The sequence below is a fragment of the Mauremys reevesii genome, linkage group 12, assembly GCF_016161935.1.
Source record: "Mauremys reevesii isolate NIE-2019 linkage group 12, ASM1616193v1, whole genome shotgun sequence".
NCBI lineage: Eukaryota > Metazoa > Chordata > Testudines > Geoemydidae > Mauremys > Mauremys reevesii.
The window spans coordinates 11,348,827-11,368,153 of record NC_052634.1 but is presented as its reverse complement, the minus strand read 5'-3'; the positions used below and the strand labels follow the sequence as shown (position 1 = coordinate 11,368,153).

At 47.1% G+C, this 19,327-nt stretch overlaps 1 protein-coding gene and 1 long non-coding RNA gene across 10 annotated transcripts in view; one reads left to right on the top strand and one right to left on the bottom strand.

Moving 5' to 3' along the window:
- The window catches only part of LOC120375521, a 54,601-nt gene that overhangs the window by 20,357 nt on the left and 14,917 nt on the right, over nucleotides 1-19,327 (top strand). The window contains exon 2 of the long non-coding RNA XR_005586596.1: nucleotides 15,944-16,072. This is a non-coding gene — a long non-coding RNA (uncharacterized LOC120375521). The remainder of the gene's footprint in view (nucleotides 1-15,943; nucleotides 16,073-19,327) is intronic.
- The window catches only part of OPCML (opioid binding protein/cell adhesion molecule like), an 854,468-nt gene continuing 850,173 nt past the window's right edge, over nucleotides 15,033-19,327 (bottom strand). For all 9 annotated transcript variants that reach the window (XM_039496207.1, XM_039496208.1, XM_039496206.1 and 6 more), the window contains one exon: nucleotides 15,033-18,566. In XM_039496207.1, the coding sequence (XP_039352141.1) occupies nucleotides 18,466-18,566 (101 nt within the window). In that variant the 3' untranslated portion in view covers nucleotides 15,033-18,465. The remainder of the gene's footprint in view (nucleotides 18,567-19,327) is intronic.

The window sequence follows — 19,327 nt, the reverse complement described above, 5'->3', positions numbered from 1 at the left end:
CTTCCCTTTCCCATGTAGTGGCTGAGAATTCTTCCTCCTGCTGAATTCAGATTCTATCCAGAGAACTGTCCCTATGTAGCTTGCCCTGGGCTGTGGGGGAGCCTGCAGATGAGATAGCAAAGTGGTTTGACTTGACTGCAGCCTGCCTGAGCAGATAAATAACGATGCCGAGTTCTGGTGGTGCTCTACAAAGAATGATAAGTAGAATTATCCTCCGTGGGGAGGGGAAGTGATTTGTCCAAGGCTAATGGGAATAGGACCCAGGCATCCGCAATCCAAATCCAGTGATGTAGCTACTGGACTCCAGAGATTGTCTGCAAAGTGTTTGCCTGCACTCTGATTTAAGGCAAGGAAGGTTTAAAGCAGTGGTTCTCAAACTTTTGCACTGGTGACCCCTTTTGCACAGCAAGCCTCTGAGTGTGACCCTTCTTATAAATGAAAAACACTTTTAAATATATTTAACACCATTATAAATGCTGGAGGCAAAGCGGGGTTTGAGGTGGAGGTTGACAGCTTGCGACTCCCCCGTGTAATAACCTCGTGACCCCTTGAGGGGTCCCGACCCCCAGTTTGAGAACCCCCGGTTTAAAGCAAGACAGAGATTCCCCTTACCTTCCAGGTGCAGTAACTCCAATGCTGGGGCACAGTGTTATTCAAAGTAAAATGGACTCCCAGAGTAAGTAATGACATGGTCCAAGAACAGGTACATCTCTACCCCGATGTAACGCGACCCGATATAACATGAATTCGGATATAACGCAGTAAAGCAGCGCTCGGGGGAGGAGGGCTGTGCACTCCGGCAGATCGAAGCAAGTTCGATAGAACGTGGTTTCACCTGTAACGTGGTAAGATTTTTTGGCTCCCAAGGACAGCGTTATATCGGGGTAGAGGTGTAGTATGGAAAAAGAGCTGGGCCTATTTGGGGCATCTCGGAAGAATGTGAGATAAAAGGCTGCCTGAACAAACATTTCCTTGGCATTCCCAAGACAAGAGATGGGGAGGCAGAGCTAAAGACATGCTCTGTAGCACAAAAGTCACTGCAGCAGTACTACTGGATCTGCATATAAAAGATCTGGAGAACTGAGCCCAGGATAGTGAAGATTGATATCATTTGGCTTCTCCCTTCTGCATCCGATAGTGCGGGGATGGGGATGGGGAAATGTGGTACCCTGCCTCTGAGTCCAGCAGCTACAGACCCAGAACCTCACAATCCCTCCTGCCCTGCGTCATCCTTTAAAGGAACTGAGTGGGATTCACTGGACTTGGCCACACAGGACAGCAAACAGCCTGACACGGGTGGACTGGAGAAAAGGCTCTGGAGTTGTACTGTAATTCACAAATCTAGCTGGGGCAACACCTGCGTGGCATTGTGCCAGTCAGTGCAGTGCATCCTCCCTGGGTCTCCCCCGTTGCTGCGCTGGGATGGCTCCCTTTAGGATGTGGGTTGGCCAAAGCCTACAGAGGAGATTAGTAAACCGGGATCCAACTGTGCCGCTCCTCAAGCAGTTGTCACTCTGCCTAGATTCCAGCCACCTTGGACAGCGCCAGTGCTGAGCTGCCATTGGCTAAATAACCGTGGCCATCATTGTAGTCAGCGCTATGTGGTGAAGGGAGTTAATAGGCTCTGAGCCACTTTAGCCGCCACAGAATCTTGTAGCAGAGCTTTAGTTCCTAAGCCAGGGAGCATGCACCATATAGCAGCTGTTCCCCACCTCTCCCCAGCCCCATCTGAGCACTCAGCTCTTCGCCCCATCTTTCCATATCGAGAGCTCATTCAGTATGGAAATGAGTGGACGCGGAACCGCTCACTGTAGGGCGGTCACTTTTCAGGGTAGAACAGTGCTTGAAAGAGACCTTGCCAAGCTGCTCGATGTCCTGAACGTAGAGGAGAGGAAATCCCCGGCGGGAGGATGTCTTCGTGTAAGATGTCGTGTAGAAGAGCGCCTGGATCTCCAGGGTTACTGCATGGGCTTTGCCATTAAGAAAGATGCAGTCCATGTTGGAGCCTGGAAGGGGCCAGGGTAGGAGCCCCTTAATGAAACAAAATCCAGAGGCAATCAGAAGCCCTACTTTGGAGGTCATAGGGCTCACCCCCCAAGCAGGTAGCTAGTCCTGGTTGATGGGAATATGGAATGTGCCTCCTGAATTTGGCAGCCTCTGGAGGATGCTCAGGGATAGAGATAAGTGTGTCTGCTTCCTGGTCGTGTTTATCCTCATATTATATTCCAGGGCACTCACCCTGGGTAGATGTAATAATTTGTACTCTGCATGAGAGCTCCTGTTATGCTATGATCCAGCTGCCACTGAAGTCAACGTGAGTCTTTCTACTGGTATTAATGAGCGTTGTATCAGGCCCATAGCCCCACAAGACAACAAGAGAGGCAAAACAGTGGTGGCAGACTTGGCGGTCCCAGCTATCAGCCCTTCCCCAATAGATGTGCCTTAAACATCATATAGAGGGAAATTCCTGTCTATATTAGAGATGCTACCTTAATGATAACAATACCTGGTTCTTATACAGTGTTTATCCATAGATCTCAAAACATTTCACAAAGGAGATGAGTAGCATTATCCCCATTTCACAGGTGGGAAAACTGAGGCACAGATAGGTGATGGGACTTGCCTAAGGTCACCCACCCAGCTAGTGGTGGGACTAGGACCAAGGTCTCCTGAGTCCCTGTCCAGCGCTCTACCCACAGACCACACTACCTTAGGGTTTGTTACAAATGAAAGACTGTAAAGCAATGGTGCTTTGTGAGTCTGTCGTTACAGTGTTTGCTTTTTGCATTTCAAGTTGGACAGTGAAAATAGATGAGTGAGTTTCACTTTCATTTCTTGTGACAAGCGGCTGGGACACCACATGCACACAACCCCAGAGAGTGGCGTTTGGGCTCTGTCACTAATGCATAGCCAGTTTTAGGTCAGTTTCACTTTCAGGTGCTCATGCTTTAAGAACAGGGTTGCAGTGTGTGGCTGGTTGATTCTGCAGGGGAATGCTCCTTTGTTTATCTACAAAATATACATGGGCTCCCATTGGGATTCAAAACAAAAACCAGAGACATATTACAGTTGGTCTTAAGTTTTGTGGAAAAAAATATGGAGTCAAATTTGACCTGAACTGTGTCCCTTTAAGAAAGAAATCTTCAAATACAAAAGAGTGTCAAGTGCACTTATTATTCATTTGTCTTATAGTAAAATCGGGGGCCTCATTGTGCTAGGCGCTGTACAAACATATAGTAAGAAGCAGTCCCTTCCGCTAAAGAGCTTACAATTTAAATAGACAAAGCAAAGGGGAAACCGAGGCACAGATAAGTGATGTGGCTTGTTCACAGTCACAAAGCAGGTCAGCAGCATAGCTGAGACTAAAATCATGACTGCTTAGTCCCGAGTCTTAAGTGTCCGGATGAATTCCATTGGACGACACTAAGTTCCTGTGACAGTCACATCCACTTCCTGGAAATCAGGTGGAACTCTAAAGGCAGGTCTTCGCTACCCGATCGATCTATCAGGGGTCAAATTATCGCGTCTAGTGTAGACGCGATAAAATCGATCCCTGATCGTGCTCCCTGTCGACTCCGGAACTGCAGCTCGCGAGAGGGGGAAGCAGAGTCGACGGGGGAGCAGCAGTGGTCGACTCGCCGCCGTCCTCCCGGCCAGGTAATTCGACCTAAGATACGGGTGTCTATTCGCGTAGCTGAAGTTGCGTATCTTAGGTTGACCCCCCAGCTAGTGTAGACGTGGGCTAAGACGTCATGCTTGTACCAGGGCAAAAACAGCATAATTCATCCCAAATGCCTTACAAGTGCATTAATAGGACAGAGGAGGGAGTCTGCTCATTGCAGAGCTCAGACGAGAAAGAGTGCGTGTGTGTCAAACTCCCTGGCCCTTCCCTCCTCCTCTAGGCTTCTGAGAAGAAAACAAACTGAAAATTTATGATCAATTGGGTTCAGGCTAAGGCTGGAGAGATAAGCCGGGATGGATGGTGTAGCTGCAGGCAAGTTCTGGATATTTCCAAGGTTACAGACTTCCTTGAAGAAGAAATTACAGGAGGTAGCATTATTTCGGATGGATCGTGAGAACCATTACCCGGCTGAAGTTGAACGTCTTTTCTTGTTTTGCTGTCCAATGGCATATCAGATGAGAGAGTCTAGAAAAATGAGCAGCACTCGCGAATGAGCATGGGTAGGCACGGAGTGAAGGTTACACGGCATTGCTCGTTAAAGGCCTGGAGCCAATACGAACTGCGGGAGCTCAGCACCTTTGCAAATCAAGCCCTGAAATATCAAAGACCCGATCCTGCAGTCCTGATGTGCAGGCAGCCCCTGCGGAAGCTAGTGGAAGCTTTGCTAGAATAAGGGTTGCCGGATTGGGTCTCAGCTGGCTGTTACAAAAGGAGAGACAGCCCCCCTAAAAAGTGCGGGACTGTGTATAAATTAATGCACACGAGGAATTGGCAGGAGTCGGAGAGTTAGAGGAAGGGAGTACGACCAGGAAGGAAGAGGATCAGAGACGATCCCATCTGAAGAAACACTTGTGCTGATCTGGAGTTTTGGAAGAAACACAGGTTTTACAAAGCTTATGTTTCAAGGTCTAAATTGACAGAAGAAAAAAGACCCTTTAATTCTATTAACAATCATGCCAACATTTCTGTAGCAGCTACAATCCCAGCACATACATTGGCGGGAACAACCCTACAGTTCCAGAGGGGAGGGACACCCAATATCTTCTCTCCAACCCTTATTTCTACATGTCTGTCTGCCCTTTCACAGAGTATTTCTTGGTGTCTCTCATTTCTTGGGAGACAAAAAAAAAAATCGACCAAGCATAGGGCTCAGGGTTTCAGTTCAGGCCCCGTATTCTGTCTCTGGCAGTGGCCAGTACCCAATGCTGCAAAACAAAGCCTTCCGCAATGCGTGTGGACTATTGTGTAACTCTGTCCTGACCCCATTGCTGCTGGCCAGCTCAGCTCCTGAGTCAAAAGGGCTGATTGCCCTTATTATCTTTTCTTAGTTATAAGGCAGCAGGTTTGTTCAAGACACAATTATTTGTTAAATAGGGAAACAATGATCAGGTAGAAACTTCCTTGTGGGTGGGGGGGGGCCTCCTGCCTTCCCCTGTCTACCTGCCAGTCCCGGTTCTAACCTCCAGTCCCTTTGCTTGCTCATAAACAGGCAGTAATAAGAATCTGATGAAACAAACTTCAGCTTTGATGTGCATGACCATACCACTTAATGGTAGCGACTGAATGCAGAGTTAATTAGACAATGATTGCATGTTAATGAAACGGCCATTGATTGGTGAAAGAAGGGGGTGGGAACAAGCCCTTGACTAAAGTTCAGTAACAAAATGAGAGATTCACTTATTTCAAAACCAAGCTAGCAACGGGCTTGGCGCAGCAACAAGGATATATGTAAAGTCCACAAAGGACGAGGGTGCTTTTCTAAGGAGCCCTATTAAATATGCATTGACTGTTTTGGCACCTTAGGCTCTCTTCATGAAGCTGTCATCGCACGGGCTTAGATCAGGCCATCACCATTCAGGGCACCTACACGAATGGGCTTGTGTCTGTTTTGAAGCTCCCTCTGTCGCTGCCGAGGGAGACGCCTATGGAAAAAGAGAGTGGCACAACCCTTCCTAGGGGAAATTCAAAGCACACACCGGAGGCATGCAGTAAATCCCGGCTTGCGTGCAGCGCCGGCTTCAAGTGTTTGTTAAAAGATGAGTTTAGCAAGTGGAGGGGACTGGGGATGGTGTCTTGACCGTCCCAGAGGACTGGAGTTCAGGGTTTATCCATGGAAAAGGTATAGAATGGGTTAGCATGAAGGCAAGCCCCTCCCACCCAGGTGCCATGACCAGTCAGCACCATTTCCACAGGCTTGAGAACTTGGTCTCTGTGTCTCTTTATTCTTGGCCTCTCTGTCGAGACACCCAGTAAGGGCGACAGGATATGGTTGGGCGTGTGACTGAAGGAACTTTTGATGCCAACTGGCAGAGGATACAGGGATACAGATACTGAGATCCCCCGGGTCTGGCATCTAGTTGCTAATACACCAAAAAATGTCATGTAAGGTCTCTAGTGAAAGCCAGCGGGTCATCATCATCGCTGGGCGGTGTATGTATGGAAAACGTGTGAAGAGCTACCTATAACAATATGGTTTCTAGGACTGTGAGTTAAGGTAAGTCAGCGAAAGGTGACCCACCGACCCCTGTCGAGCAGTGGGGAGAGACACTTTTCTCTGGCTGGACATATGCACATTGAGTATTGTATGGTTCATCATGGAGGCCCATTTACAGTCTGAGCAAAATGCGAATGAATTGATCGTGAAGCCTGGAGGAAAAAAAACAAACCCAGCAGTGGCTATGCTGGTTAGGAGAAAAGACAATGAACTTTTGGAACTATATGTGTGGTGCAGATGAATCGCCGGCCATTCCTTCAGTCTGTGAGGACAAGCTGCCAGCTGGCTGCATCTTACGAGAGGGGAACCCTGTCAAACTGCTTGAAAATGCTGGGAAAAGGACTTGGGGTCAGCTATCTTGTAGGAGATAAGGGAATGCCTTGTGAGTTAAGATTAGGCTCTAGAAAACATGGTATGATTTTGTTTTGTGTGTAACCATTTGTTTCCAGTATTCTCACACTCCCTATCACTTGAATCCTTGTTCTTTCATAATAACTATATTCTTGTTTTCACTATATAGACATATGTAAGTGCTGTGTGTTAAGTGGAGTGGGGATCCCGAGTTGACTCTTACAAGTTGGCAGGTACTGTTCCTTTGGGAATATCAAATCTGTGAGTTCTGGGGGCATTCAGTGGAACAGGGCTAGCTGAAGGATGCTCGGGGGTTGGCGTGTGCATATCGCAAACCTGTAGAGAGACAGCAGAGCCTGCAGAGTGCTTGGATTGCCAGAGGCTGGTGGTTTCAGGGAGCTGATCCACATCCGTCACAGACAAGATTTCCTCATGCTAAGGGCTGGCCGTGGCGAGATGCCTCAAAACCCTGGGAAGCGTCCTGGGGGTTATGATGTAAATGCAGTCGCTGCTGGGAGCTGGCTTGAGATGGGTTCTGTGCTGGGAAGCCACACGACGCACAAGGAGAAGGGATGTTTTTTATCCCTGTTAACAAGTTGATGTCTGAACAATGGTCTGGAGGTGGCAAGGTGCCCAGAGGAGCCATGTGTGTCTAGCCGTGTTGACAACCCAGGGCTGCGGAGATGAATGTTGGGTGGACTTCGCCAAATATAGGTGGGAGAGACCTCTATGAGGACCAAGTCAGCCCAGAAGTTGAGACGTGTGAGACATGGCCCGGCTCCTCTGGCATGTTCATGATGCAGCAGCTTCGTAGTCAGCATGGGGGAGGTGGAATAGATCGGGCTGTGGCTCGCTCCTGTGAATGGCACATGTATGTATGGGATGGAGCTTTCAGTGATAAGTACCCGCCACAGGGTGGACAGGAAAACACCAGCCTGGGGAGCATAGAGAGGGGCATGAGGGTAAAACTCTGGCACAGAGAGTGCAGAAGAGGAGAAACTATGGGTAAATTCCCCCATGGCAGAGGGAGTTTGGAGAAAGGGGAGAGGAAGGTAAATTTCCCCTTCTACCCTACTCCCCAGTAGGGGTAGCATTGGTGGGTGGGAGCTGGGGGTTAAGAGAGTTCTGCTGGCATCCTGGTGCTATGAGAGGGTCGGATGCTCCATCAGTCACATCGTCTGTGTATCCCAGGCTTTGGTTTCCCAGGACAGGTGGCAGCTGGTACCTGGCTGCGGCTGCCCTGCCAGGCTAGTCCTGCAGTGAATATCTGACCCTGTGAGATAATCACATCTCCCCCTTTTTTCCAAACAGGCAGTGGAGGGGCCTAGGGCAGGGGAGGCTGGGCGGACAGGCCTGGTCAACAGACAGATATATTGACCTGTTAGTATTTAACGTTGTTTAACCAGGTAGAGATAAACGGAAGCTTTCAGGGGCTGAACTCTCGCACACATCACAATTAAGGTGGCACGTGTTCGGAGGACGTAAAATCAATAGGCCCAGACAGGAGGTTTTAGTCTCTGTTTGAACTTGAGAAGAGAAGTGCATTTTCCCACTGCCGCAGCTGGGCCTGCACCATCCAGGAGCCTCTCTATTAACTGTAGGCAAAGGCCTTTATTACCTTCCCTAATGATTTTTTCCTCTACGCTTTTGTCTTCATCAAAAAGAAAGCCACATTGATTGCCATGGGGCTGTTTACCGAGAGGCCATCCGGACCGCTGCGCCCGCTGTGTGCCAGCGGGGCACCTGTCGCTGCCTTCGTGGCTTAACAGAGGGAGAGAAAGGGGATTTCCAATGAGACCTGCTCAGGCGCGGGGGAATGTGGCTCTGAGTGGCACCTCCCTGTTCCCTTGTGTCTCTAGGGCAGTGCAGAGCCCTGGGTGGAATGCCTTATTCCAGCCGCTCTTCAGAGCCCTCGCGGGGAGAGAGATTGTCAGCCAGGCCCCTTTGCGCGGAACGTAGCAGCAAAAGGGTGCGTGTCCATTCAGATGGGGCCACATTTAGGATGCTTGGGGCCCCAAGCAACGGCAGTGAGTTTTCCCCTCCCTTTGGGCCTGGTGCCGAAGTGTGTTCAGCTGTTATTGGAAAGCTGGGTGGGGGTTCGCCCTCCCTCGCCACCCTGTGCCAGCAAAGCAACATCAGCAGGGAGCTTGGGATCACATCCACCCCCCCGAGGGTGGCAGAGAGCAAGCAGTGTCCAGAAAGCAGGCGAGGCTGCCAGTCATTCCCCATTGTGAAGCAGGGTCTCTGCTAGGAGCCACTCCTCGCCGGTAAATTGTAATGAATTATACTCAGTCCCTGGTTATTCCTGTATCACCCTGTGATTAATGGGCTGACCCTTCGTGTTAGACAGTGGAAGTGTCACATCCCATCTGGTGGACTGTCACAGCTGTGCAAATTTCTCCCCTCTGGATCGGCTGTTGCTACACACCTGCATGGAGGGAGAGCAGCATCTGCAACCTCGTGTGCTCCAGACCCCCCCGCCCCCAAGGACCACAGCAGTATATATATGGGAGGGGGGGTGGAAGAAGCCCTGGGTGGTTCGAGTGGGCAGCGGTCGTAGCGGCAAGAAGAGCGCTCTGTGATAAAGACCCATGGAGGGGAAAGACGGCAGAGTGAGCTGGGCATTTGGATTGCCCAAAGGAGACGCTGTGGAGACATCAGACCCAAAACATGAGGCACCTGGGCTGTTTGAAAAGGGTTTTGGTGAAGAGGTTGGAGCAAGGGGGGCTGGGAGTTGGGAGGTCAGAGTTTGAGGCCAGATGCCACCGCTGACAGGGGCGAGCCATTGAAATGGTGTTGGACCAAACACAGCATAGCGTAGGTAGGGCAAACTACCTCCATCTGAGCTCTCTGGGGATTGGGTTCATGTCAGCAACAGATTGGTCTCCTGGCCTGGATCCTCCAAGGTATTTAAGCACCTAACTCCCATTTATTTCAGTTGGGGTTAGGCACTGAAATACCTTTGAGACCTGGGCCTCTATGCCTTTTAGATTCCTTCAGTGAAGACCATTTTCGAGAGTTTCCCGTGGCACCCAGGACCTCAAGTGCTAATGCTTGGGAACTAGCTGGAAACAGAAGGGGAAACCCACAACAAATCGCGAGGGAATCTGACCAGCTTCACCATCCAAGCGGAGTTAAACAAAGAGCATAAAAGGGAGCATTAAAATGCCACTGTTTCCAATGTCGCTTTGCTTTAATAAGCAACACGCGTTAATCTTGCCTTGCGGCGACCACCATTTAAAAAGCCCGCTAGATAAGTTACCGTGCGGTAGTGTCCGAGGATGAGCTGAATGTCTCTATTCTTAGTCAAGTAAAATACCTGCAAGATTTCAGACACCGCAGCATGATTGCTGCTGACTTCTTAACGGCGATCGTTGTATGCAAAGCAGTTTTTTTCCTCAGCACTTATGTATCTTTGAAGCTGGTTTGGGGGGTCATTCGTTTTCCCTTTTTGATCGGCTCGATTTCTCTTTACCTCCTCAGAGCTGCATAGTTTAAAATAATCCACCCCACCCCCTCCGGGGCTGCTGGAAAAGGAATTTAACTGTCTTAATTCATATTAGCTTTCCTAGCTAGATAGACAGACACACTGGGGATTTGGGGGCCCAGTTGAGACACCTTTAAAAAGGCCTGATTTCTGGAAATTGCTGAGCCTCCACTCCATGAAAATCAGGTGTCTCACGGAGGGAATCCAAAATCACTAGTCACTGGTGAAAGTTTAGGCAGAAGCCTTCTGTTGATGGGCAACTTTTGGCTTAATCAGCTGTGTCACTTTGATGCCACCACCAGAACTGTGTCTGGTCACCTGGGTACTTTTGCCTAAGAAGCAATGGTAGGATAGGGCCTGGCCTACTCCGGGTTAGGCGGCTGTTGCTGGTTAGAGTCGGGTGTGGGGATTTTCTCTCTCTTGCTGGAAGAAAGCAACGGCAAGAGGGTTTGGAGAAGGACAACGTTTGCGCCAATGGGGATGTTGGGTGAACAACAGTCCCAGCACTGCTCCGGCCCAGACGGAGCACTATGCAGGGTCAGAACGTTAATGCACCGTTACAAAACGGGTCACAAAACGGACTCCCGTCGCCTTTTTGAGGTCTGTAAATTGGGGCACTCCTCTGGTTCTCCTTGCTCCCGCAAAACTTACTCTCCATGAAAAAGCAGTGTGAGACTGGGCCCCAAAATGGAAACACTCTTGGCTGGACTATTCAGGCTTTCTTCTTAGCATCACCCCCCATTGCAGCCGGTGTGGCGGTACTAGTGGGAGTACTCGTGCTGCGATCGTACTAGCGTTCAAACCACTGTGTCACCTAGGCATGCGCAGAGCAGCTTTAGACAAGATAGTGATAAAAGTGCCAGCAGCCACCTGCGTCCGGTCGATGCTAGCGCTCCTCCTGGTGGAGCTGTGGTGACAAGAGGCTTGTGTGTCAGGCTGTACTTCATGTATATCGTTTCTTCATCAGAGGGGCTGTCTTTTATTTTCCACCAGTGGCTCTCATGGTCGCTAGGGTGAGGCAGGATCTTATACACACTGATTGGGGCGCCGTATGTGGATCAGATTGCAGAATCGGGGCCAAATGCTCGGTGGGCCAGATTTTTCAAAGGAGCTCAGCCCTCTGAAATGCTGAGCTCTTTTGAATCCTGTAGGACTTGAGATGGAAATAGCTAGGCAGTCAATGCAGAGCTCAGCTGAGACTTCCTCCTTACACCCTTTCATAGGATGATCCCCTGTTAAATATTACCCCTTGCGTTCACTTCACTCGGGGAAGACTGTTCAACCCTACATAAACTCTCCAATAAAGGACACGGGAACCCCCCTTCTGAGGAAATGTGCGGCATGACAAAACACTGCCCTGGCCCTTTAAAAAAAACCTCTCCTCGGTGTCTAGAAAGGAGAGCATTTTTGTTCAGGGTCTCAATGTTATTCGTTGGAATTCACCCTGCAGGGTAGGAAATGATGCTTTTTAAAGGGACAGACTTGTGCACAGTACTAGGAAGGGTTAACCATCTTATTTCTTTCTGCTTCTTTGCTCTCTATTTATTTCCCCTCAGTTCGTGTTGATATGTCTTGATAGAGACAGAAACATCTTTAATACTATTACAGCTCCAAAGGCATTTCTGTTGTTTTGTTCAGGGTTTTTTTTTAATAGCATATATTTCTGGACAAGATAAAGAAAATGCATCGGATTGCTTAACTGCTGTGCTTAAAGAACAACTGGATAAAGCTTCCCCAGTTGAACATTAAAGAGAGATAAGGGCAAAGATTTTCATTACGTTGAAGTGGCTCTGAACATAGGCATGTGCCTGCCAAGGGCTAGTATGGAGACGCTAGGTGGATGGATTGATAGATGAAGGTTGGGGGATGGATGGTTAAATAAATGGATGGAGGGATAGATGTGTGTAGATGGTTACATTAGGCAGGTAGATTGGATGAATACACGTTCAGGGGATAGGATAAATGGGAGTGGAGACTAATGGGTGTTCTTGATGGCTGGTGAATGGCTAGATGATGTAGAAATAAATAGTTAGATGAATCATTGATGAGTAGGCAAGTGAATAGATGGAGTGTGGCAGGGATAAAAGGGGGGCTTTCTAAGTGGGTGCTGATAGATGGGTGGGTGGTTAACTTGTTGGATGGGGGAAGAGAGAAATAAGGGGGTGAGTGAAGAAGTGAGGAATTGGAGGATTGACAGACAGAGATGGATGAAAGCAGGATGGTTAGCTAGTAAGATAATTATAGAGGGACGCAGATAGAAAGGGCTTTCAGGCAACTGAGATCTCAACAGTTCATTTAACATGCTCTTCTGGTTGGCGGATAGCTGTCATATTTTGGATCTGACCCTGTGTCTGTCTCGAAGAGCAGGCCTGGCTTTTGCATAGAATCACCACCCTCCATATTTGTATGCGGTGCCTCTTCTACTCGCTGGCTGCCGGGCCTGTTTATTTAGAGCCCAGATATACCAACCTCATCTCATCTGGCTCTGCGAGGTGTGGTCACCATTGGAACTTGTGGCTGCTCAAGTGGCCAGGCCTGGCAGGGTGCAGGCAGGAGAAGGGAAGAAGGAACAGTGGGGATCAGGACAGAGGCTGAAGGTGGAGGGGAGAGGGAAGCTTAGAGGACCACTCACAAGAGCCTTAAGTACCAGTGCTGCTATGAATACCAGGTGAAATGAACCCGCGTGCAGACGGGACCAATACAATGTCTATGTATGGCTTAAGGAGCACGCCTTGTGCTGGTTCTATGCACAAAGCTCCCATTAAGGAAAGTGCTTAAGCTTGGGCATAGTTCCATCTCTGTTCAGCAAAGCACCTGCGCACATGTTTAATTTCAAGCATTTGCTGAAGTCCTTTTTACCTCAACCTAAGCATGTGCTTTAAGTGTTTTACCAAATAGGGCCGCTTTTCCAAATTAAGGCCAGGTTGAATTTCACCACTGGCGGGGGCCTCTCCATTACTAGAATTCCTCATGGAGTCCAATACAGTAGCGCTGTGTGGGTGGAGTCCCAAATAACCCCTCCCCCCCAGGTACAAATTTCTTCAAACTTTATTGATACACTGCACAATCACAACCATCTCTTATTCTTTCTGAATTAGAAAAGGTTACAACTACAATGTAACATGCACAAAATTCAGGTAGTATATTCACCCTTTTTAATACAATTATTGACAGAAAATCAAGACTTGACTTCATTGCTTTAAGAAATAATAATCAAATGAAAGTAATCCTAGAAGGCTGACAGGAAAAATAAAGTTTGCTTTTTTGTAACAATGTGATGGTTTGTTTGTTTGATTTTCTTTAAAGCGTTTGAATACAGAAAATTATTTATTTTTTGTTTTTTGTTGTTTTTTTTAGGATAATTGTGAGTAAAATGTGCACAACCATAGCCTTCTACACAGCTAGTAGAACTGCACCATTGATAAGTCATAGAATTTTTTAAACCTAGCAAAGAGAAGGACTCTGAACTGGACAGTTAACGGTTTCATACACCCAACATGTTCCTCACAACTGCACTTTACGTGTCACAAGAAACTTGAATGCTTAAAAAAAAAAAAAAGTTCCCTGCTAGCCATTCTTTTTAGTTTCCTCTGCCAAAAAGAACTAATTGTGTGGAGCAGAGAGGACTAGATTAGAGGTTTTCCTGTTCTTGATGCTAACCACCCATGGTTGCAGGAAGAATTCAGTCTTGAAGCCGTGGGTCTTGGAGAGTCTAAAGGATCCCTTTAAAGTAATGCAGAGATCTGGGCGTGTGGTTGCCATCTTCCAAAAACTCCATTTCGCTTAGCCTTGGACCCAGCATGTTCAATATCTGAAGGACAACTTACGTTGATTAAATTTGGCCTTTGTACCAAAGTATATCTGAAGGGCAACGTGCATTGGTTGACTATCACTTGGCCTCTGTTCCAAAGCGTTGAATACTGAAAGGACAATGTATCTTGATTAGCTATTTTATGGCACAGGTTTTAACTGCAATATTTTGTTTTGTTTTTCTCCTGTAAGGGACGAATGGTCGCTGTTTCCTTTTGAATAGGATTTTTCCCATCTTAGCGTTATTTGGAAACTCTTTTCTCTGGTATATCACCCACCTCTTAGAAAGGCGTCCTGTGGCTACTTAAACGTTCCTGTCTTTGGGGGAGAGAAAATTGCACTTGAAGGTTTTCAAAACGAGGGCTGTGCAGAAACTAAAACCCTCTTGCTGTCGGTGGGGAATGAAGAGGAGAGGAAAATCACATTTTTTGCCCCAAATTAAAACATTTTTTCAGCTTCACCTTGTGGCTGCTGTTTATTTTTTTCCTTGGTTTCCAGAGATAAGAAACCTGGAGTCACATTCAGGGAAATCATTGGTTTTTGTTGTTGTTGTTGTTGTTGCTTTTCCCTTTGATGGGGGGAGAAAAATCTCACTCCTTGTCAAGCGTCACTTGGGATTTTTCATGCAGCTCCACTTGGGACCACCCGGGGTGAAAACATCTTAGAAGTTTTCCAGGTGAATCATCTGCAGCAATTACTTTTGTGGGTTTTTTTTTTCTATTGCGTGGTTTAACAGATTTATTTTAAGTCAATGTAACGCACCCTGAAACAGGAACTTTCTATGACTTTCTGCACTCTGGCTTGCTACACACCTAGCCCATAATGTCGTCCTCACATGAAACTTGTGCAGAGAGATGTGGTGTCTGGGATACAGAGTTGAGAGCCTAGAGCTTCCTTGCTAACGTGAACATTTTGCCAAAGCTTGGGCTAAATTTGCAGGGCACTTGAGATACTGAAGTGAAAACGTTTTGTCTGCCCTTGCCCAAGGGAACGCTGTACCACAGCAACAGAACCTGGAGACCTGACTCTTACATTGGTGGCATTTCTCCTGAACACCGGGGAAAAACAGGCTTCCAAACAACCATGTATCAGGCACTTAACATTTACCACCAGCACTTCAGTTCACATGACCTTGGAAGTCATGAAAGATGTGGATGCCCCAGTGAGCTTTGAAATGTTGTTTTGAAATGGTCTTTTATTACTTCCACTTGTCCCTCTCTCTTCTTAACGGCAGTATGCGTGTCTGTGTGGCTTCTCAAGTTATTGTCTCTCTGATGATGATAGCAGGCAGGAAGAGAAGAGGCGTCTAGGTAGGAGTAGCTGCACTAGTTAACCCCTCTGAGAGACCACTTCTTCAGGTTCTCTCCAGCAGCTCTCCTCCCTCAGCCTCAACAGAGTTATGGCATGATTAAGCACTTAAAACTCTCTGTTTGGTGCCCTGCTTTGACAGTTAAAGGCATCTGCTGCTGTTTATGGTATTCATACACCAACAACATTTTTCAGTACTAATTCATAGATTTTTAAGGGATCTAGTCTGTCCTCCTGTATGACACAGGCCGTAGATTATACCCAATGATCCCAGCTGCTAGCCTATAACTTGTGGTTGAACTAGATATAAAAGTGAAGACTTATTGTTTTAGTTCTTTATCAGCATTCCACCTAATAAGCCAATGGAGCCAGCGTGTATATCTGGGGTTTACAATTATAATACACCTTTGTATGTCTTTGACAATGAACGAGGTTCCATGTGGACCTGTTGCAGGAGGCTTCTTGCACAGATTAAATCAATGTGCAACAGCTTCATGATGTTTTTTTATCCAGATGAAAGAGTGGGAGGGCGCTGTTAGATTTTTTTTCAGAGCAGTAAAACAGGTGGTGGTGGTGAAATCCAGGCATGTTCCTCTTCATACTCAAACCTTCCCTCTTGGAAGGAAAAATAAATGGGAAAGCAAGTGTATACATTCAAGAACTCGACTGTGCTGGATTTTTTTTTTCATATGCATGAACTCAAAAGAATGTCCTGCTCCATTTTATGAATATACCGCCCAAATGTTTAGTCTTGTATACGTTTTTTTTTCAGACTTTTTTTTAATCATTCGTGTTTTACATTTATTGACAGATTGGATGAGGCACATCTTTGACCTTCCGACTAAAACACCTAGATCCTACTGGAAACCAGTACAAGTCACTCCCTCTCTGCAAGTTCATCTTTGCGTCCCTGACACGTGGCTGTCGGCAGCTCAGTGTGGTAGGTTTTATGCTTCCTTACTGCATTTTGTTTGCTTACTGCGTTCAGACCAGCACCATTGGTAGTGCCTGCACTCAGTCAGATGGCCACAGTGGTAAAAGAAAAAAAACCTAAAACAATCAACAACAACAAAAATAACCAAATGAATCAATGTCTCCTTTTACTTCCTACCTGGAAAATAGTGTCTATGTCTTGTGGGATCAGAAAAAGCAAAGACGTTTCTACTTGGCAGGTCTTTGTAAGAGCCACTTGATTCACTCTAGTGATTCAGGTCATGTTGTGCCGCCCAATCCGGTCTGGGGCGTTGATTGGAATGACTGTCATGCAGGCTGCAGTTTGGTCTGTGAATGCTACAGTCCTCTAGCCCTGTCAGGCCTTAGCAGTGACCCAGAAAGCTACTTTTAATAAAAATTAAAAAAAAAAAATACATTCAAAGACATTTAAGCAATGCAGATTCCTCCCTTACTGCCATTAGGCTTTCAAGAAAGTGCCATGTCTCATTCAAATAAGGCCTAAATCAAACCAAGGAACTTGGGGAAGAATCAATTGAAACTTTCAAAATAAACATCCATAGTCTAAAAAATAAAAGGTCTGATGCTGCTGTTCCATTTTGGAGACAGCTGCCTGAAATTCCCTCTCTAAAACACTTCGACAGAAGCAACTGAGAAACAGGAAACCATGTGAATGTAGGTTTGTGGGAGGCTGTATTTTTTTTCTCTTCCCTTCCGCTTTCCCATCTGTTTTCTGTGTTGAGTTAATCAAGTGCTTGGAAATTAAGTCAGTTATTGAAGTACCCTCTGCTCATAAGAGGTTCCCAAACAAATACAAGAGTGATGTCAACACACTAGCAAAATAATTGGCCTCTGTCAGCTTCTGACTGGATGGATTCCGAACAGAGCAAATGAGGATCGGGGCTGGGAAAGGGAGTGAGCATAGAAGTGTTGGCCAGATTGCGTCTGGCTCTTCCAGGGTGGGTAGTGAACATGTTGTTTGGAATTGCCATAAATAATGGATAATTAGGACTTTTTCTTAAAGAAAACTGGATGCATCCCCATTGGAAAACAGCAGTACAAGCACCTGTTAGCAGATATAAAACATTGGTTCTTAAAGGCAAAAGATTATAACAGCATTGGGGTGGAGTGAGGGGTGTTGTTTACTTTAAAAAAGAGAGTATATATTTTGGGGAGGTAGGAGAAAACAGATCTCTATTTTATTTTATTTTTTTGTGGGGAGGACTAAGTGAAGGATTACTACTGCATTATCGTGTTTTCAATTGTCAGAGACATGCCCAAATGGCCAAATATTGCTTAGCTTTATGGCCAGTAGTTACGTTCTACCACACGCATAAATGTAATATTGTGAAATTTCTCAATATCCTCCGCCGTAACAGGTGGATGAACAGACAAAATAGAAAGAAGGCTAAATGGATGGAGGGAACGGGATAGAAACTTGGCTAGATAAATAGGTGACTCAATAGAGATGATTACGCTGATGGATGGATGAAGAGCAGAGAAGGAGAGATTTGGATAGAAGCACAGATAATTACATTGATAAATTGATAAATACAGTAAAGAGATGGTGAGATAGAAAGCCAGATGGATAGCTAATTAGATGGATGGGTGAATAGGATAGATGGATGGATAGAATGGCTCCGTGATTACTTTGATGGATGGGGAGATGGATGACTCACCATTTTGTCTATTTATCTGTTTGCATTAGCCACTCAGCCATCAGTTTTAGCAAGAGGGGAGAACAGGGTCCCCTAGCTTTTCCCTTTCTGCACTCCAAGGGATCTCAAATCCTTTGTCAGTGTCCAAATGCACTATCGCTATGGCCCATTCACAGCCGCAACTTACTGCAGTTGTTGCCGAGAGCCCAGGTGCTGGCGGGGGGTGGGTGGGTGGATTGATTTATTAAAACATCCCTCCAGATGGATGCCCGGTGAAGCCCAAGTGTAATAGGACACTTATCAACATGAACAGGTATGTACAGTGTAACAAGTAGAAAGAACAATCCTTTTGCTTAAGAGACACAGAGATAATAGGACACTTTGACTCATTTTGACTTCCGCTGTGTGTCGTCCCTCAAACCAAGACACGTCTCTGGGGGCAATTTGAACAGGTTCGGCCGAGACCTGCTTAACTTTAGGATAGGTTTATAAATAGGGTTGAGGGCGGGGCCGGGGTAGAAGAAATTGATTCGCCTTGCGAAACACCCATGACTTATCCCCCAACAGGCGGTTGGAACTCTTTTCCCCTCCCCCTCTCCCTCTCCCTTCCCCCCTGGCAGTACGTTCAAGTGGTAAAACTGGGTGTTGCCCCCGCAGTGTAGAGAGTAAAGTCTGTGGTGTGGGAGAAGCCAGGTGTCGCCTCCGAGGACCCTTTGCTTTCTTATCAAAACTTGATGAGGAAGTGAGCCAGGAGGGTGCCCGATAGCCAGAGGCAGGCCATTGCTCTGGAAGCCGCGTTGCTGCCGTCATGAACTGCTCCGGGGCCTGGACAAGGGAGAGAAAGAGAGAAAGGTTTGTTATTACCAGCTGGAGGGAGAAGGAAATCAACTGGTCCATTGACTTCTAGGTGAGATGGGTCCCAGAGGGAAGCCCTGAACTTTGGAGAAGTCTAGATCTGAGGTCCATGGCTCAGGCTTATCTCAGCTAAAAACACAGCAGGTATTTCCTCCCTGCCTTTGTCCAAAGCCAGAGTTCCATTTCTCTCACTCATTGCTTGCAGCCCCACTAAGCCAGGGTTTGCTGGGGTGGAGGGATCCTCAACCATTACTTTCAGTCCACAAACCACTGCAGGGGTGGGGAAGAATCACTCCTAGTCAGCCAGCTCCTCCATCCTCCTCCTTCTCAGGTCCCCAAAGGCCTCACTGCGCTGCCCACCAGAAGGGATGCTGTTGTAACCCGTCTGGTCCATGTGGCACAACTTGAGGACCTGTTTGTACTAGGCAGAGTTAGTGACCTCCATCCGTGAGCTAGCTCCCCCACTGCATCATGTGGCTGCCTAGATGGATCCCCCATCCTCTATGTGACTCTTTAGGGCACTTTTCTATTCCACCCTATTCTGCATAGGTTCTTACACGGAGTGACTTTGGCTTGACCCCGAGTAGGGAAAATCAAAGGTGGAAACAAAATCTGTGAGTCCCAGTCGAACTCCACTCCCACTCCACTAATGCCATACAGCCTTGCATCCTAATTACCAGGCACTAGGATTTTCGAAGGTGCCTAAGGGAGTTGGGGACCCAAATCCCAAG